This window comes from Cataglyphis hispanica, chromosome 10 (assembly GCF_021464435.1).
Source record: "Cataglyphis hispanica isolate Lineage 1 chromosome 10, ULB_Chis1_1.0, whole genome shotgun sequence".
Lineage (NCBI taxonomy): Eukaryota > Metazoa > Arthropoda > Insecta > Hymenoptera > Formicidae > Cataglyphis > Cataglyphis hispanica.
Genome location: NC_065963.1, coordinates 2,748,375 through 2,760,643, shown reverse-complemented (window position 1 = coordinate 2,760,643; position 12,269 = coordinate 2,748,375). Strand labels below are relative to the sequence as shown.

Sequence of the window (12,269 nt, the reverse complement as noted above, 5' to 3'; positions counted from 1 at the left end):
CATATTTAATAAGTAAATCATGGCGAATTTTTTGATATTAATTTCAAAATTTTTACAGCCATAAATTATTATTATTATTATATAATAATCTTATATAGTAGACGAAAAATTAAATAACTATTCTTAAATATATGCGACCATGCCTGTGTGCATCTGTCCGTTCCTCTCTCGTTTTCGCGAATGACGACCTCGGTAAGGATGGCGGCCAACGAAGTCGGGGAGGGGAGGGGGGGCGAAGTAATGGGAAGAGACAAGCTAGAGAAGACGGGCAAAACGAAAGGAAGGCTCACGGGAGATGAATTTATGATTAATGCCACGAGACGGTCGAGTAGAGTAAGAAAAAAAGGCGCTTGGCCGCCGCGAAAGTAAAGGGCCGTAAAATCTAAATGAGATGAGTTCCATCTCTGAGGGAGATCTCTGAGGGAGACTGCGCCATGGAAACCCTCTCGCCACCAATATTGGCTGCGTGCCTCTCGGAGCGGCAAGGTTATACAGGGTGTTTGAAAACGGTCACACCTCAACGAAAGGATATTTCTCATTGATTTTTTTCGAACCACGTGATTTTCTTTTTTTTTTCTTTTTTTTTTATTCTATACATATTTATATTGAACATGTTTAATATTTCTTTTTTTTTTTTATAAAATAATAAAAATTTTATTACATTATTAATCGTTATTATATATTATTTGGTTGAACACAATATTTTTTTCTGCAATTTTTACGCTTTCAGTTTATTTAATATTTCTGTCCGGATTTTCTCCGGACAGAAATATTAAATGAACTGAAATAATTTTAATTAATATTTTGTTTTAAATAATTTAATTAGTATTTTGTATTAAATAATTTTAACTAGTATTTCGTTAATATTTTTTTTATAATAAATAAAACTTTTATTACATTGTCAGTCGTAAGTATATATTATTTAGTTGAACACAATATTTTTTTTTTTTACAATTTTTATAATATCAGCTTATTTACTCTTTTTGTCCGAATAAAATCCAACGGGCGGGTAATCTTAATTAGTACGCTGCTCATTTTGAAAGGCGAGTATGTTCGTATTAATTCGAATCGGCATTCGATTTTCAACACCTTGTATGAGGGCGAAAGCGGATGTAGTCGGTGCGGTACCGATTAGCCCGAACGAAATTGCCTCTGCAAAAACGTCGGCGGCACCTTCGACACTTCGTGTTGCCTCATATGCCGTCACGATTTCTCGTTCACCGTTCCTTTGTCGTCGTGCACCGCTTACGAGACGATTGCAGTGAGATCCGCGGCCTTGAAGTCTAACATGAGAACGTGGAAAGTTGTAACTGCGCCGCGAAGATAATGACAAATACAGGATAATGGCATGCCACCATTTATTCGTCGAACAAATTGTTATCTCAGTCTCGCGAATGATTGAACATATATTCATTCGTGCGCGATAAATAGATTAGATTTTGATCGTGTGAATGGATTTTAATCATTCTCTCAAATTAGCATATAATTGTCAGTGTAAGATGTACGCGAAAAAATTTAAGAAAGAATTTAGAAGAATTGTAAGGGATATCGGTGCATAATTAATAATTAAATATGCTCAATAAAATAATTAATTAATTAATTAACAACGCAATTTATGTCCCGAATAATCGCATGTAGACCGTCCTCCGCCTTTGCTTGCGCATTTATTAGCGAACTAATTCCCCGAGAAATACTTAGCAGTGCGAACTTGATCCAATCCGTATCTGATTATAAATCGCGATGATAGATTCACACGAGACTTTCGTGCCGAATTTCGCGGTCAAAGTCCCTGTGCGATTAGAACCGTAGTAAATTAACACCTGGCAAAGTGTGCTAACACACGACGAAAAAAGCAATTGGCACAGAAAATCTTGCGCGATTGTCACACATATGATAAATTCGATAAAGTTGTATATGCTTTGCACCGAGAATTTGACAGCTCAAAGATAATTATCAATAAAAAAAGATACCCATTATAATAAACAAGTGTTTATACGACCAAACTGGCAATTTATTGTTTGATTATTATATCACGACGTTTCGACCATATGGTTTTGGTCCTTATCAAGTGAAAGTTATAATTAAAAAGTAGAAAGAGAAAAATCGAAATGTCAAACTGACATTGTGTCAACCACTATGTTTGGAATACTGAGATCAACGTTGATCTCAGTATTCCAAACATAGTGGTTGACACAATGTCAGTTTGACATTTCGATTTTTCTTCTACTTTTAATTATAACTTTCACTTGATAAGGACCAAAACCATATGGTCGAAACGTCGTGATATAATAATCAAATAATAAATTGCCAGTTTCGTATAAACACTTGTTTATTAATTTATTTACTGGCGACATTTTTAAAATTAAACCCATTATAATATTTCAATTCAATTACAATATTCAATGAATAAATTAAATTCAGAAAAAAAGCTCATATTTTTATAACATATAATATATATATATTTGTGTTATTATATAAAAATATAATTATATACTTTTTATAAAGATATGAAGTTATTTATGACGCACAGGTGCATTATTATTTATTGATAGAATATATTAATATAAAGCCACTAAACATATTTCTTTGTGCTATTATAAAAAATTTTTTAATATAATTATATTATTAAATTAATTTTAATTATACACTTTTTATAAAGCTGTGAAATTATTTATTAATGAGGAGCAAATTATTATTAATAGAGTATTATACATAAAGTCACTTTTTCCATCGCAACATACTGTTTGAAGTTTAGCTGCGTTGACAAATTTTATTTGCACGACAGATAATACGGCAAATAATACATCATAGCGTTTAGCTCAATTCAAAGATTTGCTAGCGTTAACTGTAAAACGTTAGTTTCTTTCGGCACGGTCATTCACACTTTCCTCTGCCTTCTCCTCGTCTTTCCTTGTCGCGTCCACGTGCAAACTGCGCAGTAAACAAACCAAAGTACATTTACCTCGCACTACCGGCTCGTTGATTCGCTCGACTTTTTCTTTTTCTTTTTTTTTTTTTTGACATTCCTTCCTCACTCGCTAAATCGCTGGAGGCATTCAACGATGCGTCACGTGTAGTAAACAAATAGTCTTTTATCGCGTCTTTTACGCTTTTTCTTCACGCGGATATCTAGTTCTGTCCTACGTGCAAACCTCAATAGACGTAATAATATGATTGAAATTATATTATATTTATTATTGAATTAAATTCCATTCTCTCATTAAGCTCGAGTCATTCTCGAAATCGGTGTGATTAAAAGTTAGCGATAACATTTTTTTATCGATAAGAAGCTAATAGTGTGCTGCAATCATCGTGATGATGATTGTGAAAGATGATAGTGGCAACCTTTGATAAATGCATGATGTAACGATGTACGTAGATACGATCGAAGAGTAAAACGACAACCTGTTTGTAATTTAATTTTTATTGGATTCATATAAACTTTGATGATATGCGTGATTTGTGATTTATTGGAATGATAAAAAAAAAATATATCGAATTTTTTTTTTTTTTTGCTTCAGAATCCTTATGTAATCTCAATTTGACTTCTAGTGCCTTTATGCGTTCTATAACTTGCAATTTTAAATATGATAATATCAGAATCTAAATCACTGATTATTCACAAAAGCCCATGCTCATCTCGATATATATATATATATATATATATATATATATATATATATATGTACATATAAAAATACAATTAAAAAATAAAAAATTTAATATTAAATATTAAATAAATATTTAATAGATCATACGTTGTATAAAAACATATAATACAAAAATATATAACATAAGCTGCTAGGAATTTTTCTTTATACAAAGTATTTATTTATATAAAATTTATATAGAATTTCTTTCGTAAAATATATAAATGGAAGAAAGAAAAATATTATAAATAGAAATCGATTAAAAATATAGAAAATTTAATATCTTATTTTAGACTAGTATCCAAAAATTCGTCTTTCTCTGAATAAAAGCTTTCAAAAATAAAAATAATAATATATACATCGTATATAGTACAGATAATATACGAAAGATATAGAGTTGCTTTTTAGATAAAAAAGATAAATATATAAGGCGCATTCTTATCGCTACGACGTCGTGCAGGATATAAATGAAAGAAAGAAAAAAAAAAAAAATATATATAATCTGCTCGTGCACATCCATCTACAGCTCGAATTCAAATAATTTGAACAACAGCTATTACAAACATAAGCACACACGTGTCAGTAAAGCGTGACTTACCGCTTTTTGTTGAGTTAAGCAAAGATTAAATATCACCATTCAAGAACTATACGATCGTCTTATCACGTTTCCATGAATGGCGGCAGAGTTAACACTCGTCGCGAGGAGAAGCCCGTTAAAAAATTAATATTCTTTATTCATTTTGAAAATTGCATAAATAGAGGTTTATAAAGTTGTATAAAAAATTTCATAAATATATATATGTATATATATAAAATTATTGAAATGCAGAGAGATATATAGGAAAGGAGGGGACTCGCATAGAAAATGCATCTTACCTCAGATGGGCAATATATCCAAAGCTACACTGCAAACATACGTATAAATGGCATAATATTCACAAGAAAGAGAGTGTATTAATAAAAAACAAACCTTGATCACAACAACGTTCGACATGTAAGAAAACATTGATTAGTGAACATATAATTAGTTACGGATACATTCCCGGAAGAACATCCGTCGCGAATGTCAACGAATCCGAGATGCTTTCCGCGTTGCTTAAAAGCATATAAAATTTATATATCAAGTCAGATAGATAAACAGGAGAGCTTTATCATTACAATGTAGCGTGAAAAAAAGAACTCATCAGACTTGCTCGTTAAAGCTGCGATGTGTTTCGATCGCACGATCAGTGTATGGAGTATCGACGATAATTAAGTGCTAGTGTAATAAAAATCGGGAAAGTGATTATTAATAGCGTATAATGTCCGCGATGGAACGTGACCATCGTTCGTTCTTCGACCACCCGATAAGCGCGACGCGAAATAATACAAGTTGGAGCAATTCGGCACGACGAAAATTGATTTTCTTTCGTCGAGAAATTGGCGTAGACTAAGCCGTCTGTCTCTTATTTCGAGTTATCGCGTTTAAAGAGATTTTTAGAAGCGAATGCATTGCCAGATACGTCGTCTGATAACGCATCGCAATCAGAGCCACCTGGCGGCGAAAAAGGATCTTCTATCTCTTTTTATTATCATTATCGTCGCTACCGTTATCATTCCCCACATTGATCGATCGTTATATATGGACACAGGTGTAAAGTTGAGGGATAAAAATGCGCGCTTCAGACTTACTGCAAATCCTCGATAACCAGTTTTCAAACGAACTGCAGCAGTCGATGTAATCGATAATGTCGTCAAAGTCCGGCAGTAGCACGGCACTTTGATTTTTCCCGCGCTTCCTCGTGTCGTCATCTTCGATGCGGGGATGATCGTAGGCATGGATCTCCAGATTCGGGCTCTCCGTCGGGTCCTCTTCGATGGCGCTCGTTAGCAAGGAAGCATCAGCTGAGTCTCCTGCCATACCGACGGCACTGCAATCAAACGGTTCAGCGAAATTATGAAAGAGAACGGATAACGATAACGCGTTTTCGTTAATCGGTGTATTTAATTTTCTTCGTGTCGAAAATGTCGGGAGAACGTGTGATAAGTTAACAAATTAAGGAGGACTGTCAAAATACGCGTCGAGATATATAATGCACTAAAGTAATGATGAATAAATAATCGGGAATTTATCGCTTTTATGAGTACTGATAAATTCCAACATATGTATTGCTCTCGGTATTTTGATGAAGCTTAAATGAGTTGATGAGTCCATTAACGTGAGATATTACTTCGAAGTTAAGAATGTCGAAATATTGACGAATGCATGAAAATTTCGTAGATAGTTTCTATTATTTCTTCTAATTATCTGTACAAGTCTCAGCACAATTTTCTTAACGGTTCGGAAATTATTTATGTTTAAAGTTGATTTTTATTGAAAATTGACAAATTTGCCAACGAAAAAAAAAATTTACATATGTTAAGAAAACTCTAATAAATATTTGTACAAAATTTGATTTAAATCCACTTACTCGTTTAAAAGTTATTTACTAAAAATTGTAGAAAAATATTATCTATCTCTCTCTTTCTGCATTTATTCCGTTTTTTTTTTTCTTTTTTTTTATTGCTCGCATTTAATTTCAAGGGATATTCACGAGATCGAAAATTTTTGTCATAAATTAGGAAAAATATTTTTTTTTACAAACACATTAAAAACCATATTATTTTGTGATTAAATTTTTAACACGATTTTTAAACTTTAATTTTTTTTATGATCCGAATTTATTTTAATTTTTCAAGCAGTATCTATAAATATAAAAAATGTGTTTTTTTTTAATTTTGACAGTTTTTCGCTATTATTGCACAGCCAAAACATCCTTAACGCAATTCTGCGAAGTAAGATGATGAGCGGACATCTCGTTGCGCGTTATCATCTAGCGCACTTAGCGCGCGATAACCCAGATTGCGGCACGTACAAAGCGGGTTATCGCGGGGCGCGAAAAATTATCCTTATCGCTGATATTACGGAATGCGCGCGCGAAGATAGATATTGCCGCGATAAACCTGCGACCCCGACTTCGGACAACGTCAATGATAGTTTTACTATCGACGCGTAATCAATCGACTCTCGGGCTGCCCCGAGTTATCGGTTCACGGTACGCATTTACGGGTACAAGAGCACCTCCGAGAAGCCGGCGCGGCACACCGAGCACTGTTTTATCAAAGGTGGCGGAAAACCGCGCGCGCGCGCGCGGCAGCTGCAGTTGCCGCCGCGGACAAGGACGTTCGCCAAGACGAAGACGCGCGCTTGTTCTCAAAGGAGCGGGGCTCCTGACAAAGGGCAGCACGGGTTTTCGTCATCCGCACAACGACGACGAGTCGGGAAAGGAGGTATCGATCCGACGTGCCGGGCTCAATAATTCCAGCAAGGATGTCCCTTCTCTCGGTCCTTTAACGCGAGAATGCAATTTGTTAGCTCCTGCCTCGATGCACCGAGTGCCCACCGCGATTCTCTTCCTTATATCTTCCATTCTTCACATACGATCGCGACGATTCGGTCTCTCTCCCTTTCTCTCTCTCTCTCTCTCTCTCTCTCTCTCTCTCTCTCTCTCTCTCTCGGCCCTCTGTATCTTCCTTCTCTTTGGTTTAAGAGCCTTGATCTTATCATTAATTCTGGAAATGAGTGCGAAGATAAAATCAACTTTTGGCACGATACTTCGATTATAAAGATCAGATCGGATAGTGACACGTTGATGTCGATTATTGACCGTGTCACGTGTCATGTGGAATCACAGGAATGTGAGATTGTTTTTTTACGAGCAAGCAACAGATGCTGATATATATGACGAAAAAATTATTCTACGTATAGATTAATCACGTATTGAATTTTTCGTGCTTGTAAGAGAAGCCGTTTCGCTTTTTCGGCGGAATTTTTAAGGATTCTGCGAACTCCTCGGTATGTGCGATCAGCTGTGCCAAGACTCGTAAATATTCGCCCTCACTTTACAGCTATTATTGCCGCTCTCGTTGGAAACCTATCCTTCGTTGCAATATTATTCGAGCCGGTAGAAAGAGAGAGACAAAAACTCCCCATCGATTCTCCTGTGATTAAGCAAATCCGATAATCAATAATGATATCGGTGGTGATAATGAGACGATTTCATGACTAAGTCACAGGCTTCAAAGCGACTCCGAGCAAACGCGAGACTTCACAATTTTTTAATCCACGCTCGAAGTATCCAGAAATACACGCCCTACAAATTTCTTCAACATATAACTGCTCCTAGGTGTAATTTTGATTTATATGCTTGATCCATTTGACCATTCATCGTCCACATTTGAAGCTACGAGAATTTACTCGGCATATGCGCGACAAACGCATGTTTTTTGCCTGCGTTAAGGAACGATGATATCGCCTACGATAATAATCCAACGAGCTTGTCGTCCGATCGCCGTGGGCCATCAAGGGCCGCCTTACGAGGGCGAGATGTCAGAAAGGACAAGTGGTCGTAATACAAGGGGAGAAACGAGTTTCATACTAGCCAGAAGTTTCCCCGAGATTGCCAGTTACAAGAATAGTACCTCCGGTTTATCCTAGCGCCACCCCCCCTCCTCCCCTCCTCTCCCTCCCCTCCCTCTCCATCCGAAAGCCGATATCTCGTCCGAAGCAAAGTTCGAACAAGTTTGGTGGAAACGCAGAGGAAAGAGTTGATACTGCGAAATCGATATGGATGCAGCTTGTTTTCTCGAAACAGGTGTCACGAATTTCGCGATGAATAAAATCGATCACACGTTCGTACCTATACTTGTATCCGTTTTAATCTTTGATCACCTTTTCGCGCCATTTTTTATCGCATTTTTTTTTCATAACATATATATATATATATATATATATATATATATATATATATAGTATTATAAAATTTTTTGTTACACGCATCCGTGAATTTTTTTTTGCGAATGCAAGCATGTCAATTAGTTGTTATTGAATTTGGCGGAGCGAGTTTATTTCGCTGTTATTACGCCAGCTGTCAAAACTTTAATTTCCGTAAGAGCGTCGGGAAAAATTTCTTCTCTGTCTCTGAATTTTCGCTCCTAATGTCTCTTCCATGCTGCGGCGTTTACGTACGTTGACACGAGCTCACTTGACGCCCGACGACGTTGAGGGACGTGCACGCCTTCGGCCTTTTCCCGCCTTTTATTTCAACGATAAAAAACAACAGCATTATCCGCGCGTCGGCGCGATATTGAGGGTTCGCAAAAATTTCCTACAACAATCCGTATTTTTCAGCAAATCGTAGACAAACTCACGCCTTACGTCATAATAAATTGCAAGAAATGTGACAATATAAAATACAGGGTACGTCTTTTTTTTTTTTTTTTTTTCCAAATGCAAATTGCATTATTTTCCTAAAAAAAAAAAAAAGAAAAAAAAGGATTTATATATTTCGTTACGAGACAAATAAAAAATATTTGTCTCTCGCATGTATACAATTTTGAATTCTGAACTATTTATTTATTATATAAATTGCCTTCGGAGCGAATCGTATAACAGTACGAATAATGCTTCGAACAAGCGAAGGGAAGATCGAAAAAGTCCCGGACAACCTGTTCGAGTTTTCGTTTAGCGCCCGGACGAATAGGGGCTGGGTCCGAACTTAAAACTGGCCGAAAGTTTCCTCGAGATGACTCGGACAAGGAGGGGGAGGGGGAGGACAAAAAGAAGGAGGAGAGAAAAGTAGCACTCGCTCCGACTTTACGATAACGCCGGATCCGGGGAACCAAGAGTTACGCGAAACGGATAGCTCCGAGGGTGAGAGATATGCACCCCCGCATCGTTTATCGACATTTACCGGCGAGAGAGAAGGTAAATTACGCGCGAGCATACTTCTCGTTCGTTACACGAGCGCGGTAAAAATTACGACAATATTTTGCTTTCGAGAGGCACGGTGTTTGCGTTCAACAATCCATTGAGCGCTCGACAATGGATGCAGGCATATTTTTTTTTTTCTTTTTTTCTTTTTATTGAAAATTGGAACGAAAATATTTTCCAGCGAAATCCAATCTTATCGATATCATTTTGTAATTGTGATTACCGAGTTTAATCAGTTTTGCGAAGGGATGATGAAGAAAAAAGGTGAGACGAAGAAACGCGAAGGCATAATTTTTTTTATTGAAAATTGGAACGAAAATATTTTCTAGCGAAATCCAATCGATATTTTTTTTTAATTATCATTACCGAGTTTAATCACAATGCGAAAGGATAATGAAAAAAAAAAATGATAAGAATCGTGAAGAAAAACGTCATGTCGCGCGCGCTTTATCGATGTTTTTGGCCGCGACCGCCGACATATGATCGATTCCTCGATTCTTAATGCAAAACCGCATTGATGGGCTCGGCCTGTCACCACCTATTTTTCTACACGATGATAAACGCGCTCACAATCTCGTCGCGATCATCAATCTTATCTTCACCAAGTTTTTTCTTCGAAGATTAAAAATATCACGTATCCGGGATGACTAATGTGACGCGCCCGACGTGTGTATGCGTTGAAAATAACAGCACCGTCGAATATCTGATGAAAGTATTTAAAAAATATTTGAAATATTTGAAGAACGCATGTGTATTTCTCTCTGTCACGAAAAAAAAAGATCGAAATCTACAAGAGTGAAAATAAAGCAGTATTTTAATTTGCATATTTTGTTATCTCTCTTTTAGTTATATATATTAAAAAAAAAAAATATATATATATATGTATATACAGAGTGAATCAATTAAAATCTTACAAGCTTATAAATATCTCAGAAAGAAAGCATTTTAGAGAAAAATATTTCATACTAAAGTTTTGTGATTTCGAAGAAGACATGGTGTCTTTAGATTGATTTTGGATAGTCATTTGAAGGTCACCTTCAGTTTCTTAAATGGAAATCTCCATTTTTCAATACATATTCTTATGGGTTATTTCGAGAGTTTTTTTGAAACACTATTATAAGCTATTTTTTCATTAAATATTTTTTCAGTTATTTTAAATCTTAATCTGACATATTTTGATATAAAATATCTCGTAAAATGTTTAATTTTCGATAATCTTACCATAATATTTTTATGTATAAAATAAGACAAATAAATTGGTAGAAAAAAATAAATATTTTTAAGGAAAAGTATGTAATTATTTACATTATATTTTTTTTTTTAATTTAATTGTTTTTTTTTATATCAATTAATTTATTATCATCTCATTATTCTGTATAAAAGTATTATGGTAAGATTATCAAAAACTAAATATTTTACAAGATATTATTTTATATTTTACATCAAAATATGTCAGGTTAAGATATAAAATAACTGAAAAAATGCTTAATGAAAAATATTTTATTATATGTTTATTATAGCTCTTGAAGTGAGCTACAAGGATATACATTGAAAAATAGAGGTTTCTATTTAAGAAATTGAAAATGATCTTTATGTGATCTTCAAACGACTATACAAGATCAAATCAATGACATTATCTCACGTACTCTTTGAAGTCACAAAACTTTTGTATAAAACATTTTTCTCTAAAATATTTTATTTCCGTTTGTAACACTTTAACTGGCTCACCCAGTATAAAATGTTTTTCTTTTATTTAGATTCTTATCGGTCATCTATCTCTTTATCAAAATCTCGATTGGCAATTTGTCGTGTATTGATTATATAGTTTCTTTATTTCATTGATTATACAGCCTGTAGTAATCAATGAAATTATTCATCAAAATAATAAGGAAAAAATCAGCAGCAGTGGAAGACCGCTCAGCGTAACTTTATCGCGCGCGAAGTGTAATCTTCACAAAAAATTGATTGTATCCTTCTTTTTTCTCCGCACATACATATTGCCGCTGCTGTCACGTTTGAAAGCTCTCTCGCACGCGGGGATTATAAATTCGGCGGTGGAAACTCTCGCCGGCGATGCAGGAAAGCGCAACCTGTATATGAACATTCCGGCGGCGATCGACTTTACGAAGCCAATTTCGCTTGGTAACGTTCAAGCGAGGTTGTAGCCTCGGGGAAATTCGCCTCGCCGCCCGCTTTTTTTCTTCCTTCTTCTTCTCTCTCTCTCTTTTTCAAGTCGCCATCTCTTAAATCCAGAGTTCGAACTCCTTTATTCGCGCGGCGCGGTGGTGTCTCCTCTCTTCCTCTATTATTGCGGGAATCCCCGTTGAAACGCGCGCGTAAAAAGGCCGCTCGGAGTAAGGTGACAAATGGTCATACGCGCAACACTGGATTCCCGAGATTGTGTGCGGGAAATGTATCGAATGTTCGCCGCTTTTAACTCGCTCATGTAACCCTCCTCGTTCCTCTCTCTCTCTCTCTCTCCCTCTATCTTTCTGAAAGTCTTCTTTTCGCTTTTCGACAGCCTGCCCGTTTCCGACAGATTTATAGCAATTTGCCGGGAAATAACTTTTAATTTTTATAAACGGATTTGTAATAAGTTGTATTCGTGTAATCGTATTATTCACAATTGTATAAGTATGAATCTTATCCAATTGTTTGCACTCGTACAGATTCACATTAGGGTTGCATGAGATGTCAAGATTAGTCTTGATGATAGTCTTGTCTTGCCTCGAAATTCGAGACAAGATCAAGGCAAGATTTTTAAATAGATATCAAGACTAATTATCAAGATTATTAGTTTTTAAAAAGAGCTAATATATATATATATA

The 12,269-nt window shown here is 35.5% G+C and overlaps 2 protein-coding genes across 3 annotated transcripts in view; one reads left to right on the top strand and one right to left on the bottom strand.

Moving 5' to 3' along the window:
* The window catches only part of LOC126852532 (SET and MYND domain-containing protein 4), a 139,264-nt gene that overhangs the window by 8,065 nt on the left and 118,930 nt on the right, over nt 1–12,269 (top strand). The gene's annotated exons all lie outside the window — the stretch shown is intronic.
* LOC126852534 (growth factor receptor-bound protein 14-like) overlaps nt 1–12,269 on the bottom strand; it is a 293,126-nt gene that overhangs the window by 227,424 nt on the left and 53,433 nt on the right. For both annotated transcript variants that reach the window (XM_050597430.1, XM_050597431.1), the window contains exon 2: nt 5,322–5,560. In XM_050597430.1, coding sequence (XP_050453387.1) covers nt 5,322–5,550 — 229 coding nt within the window. In that variant the 5' untranslated portion in view covers nt 5,551–5,560. The remainder of the gene's footprint in view (nt 1–5,321; nt 5,561–12,269) is intronic.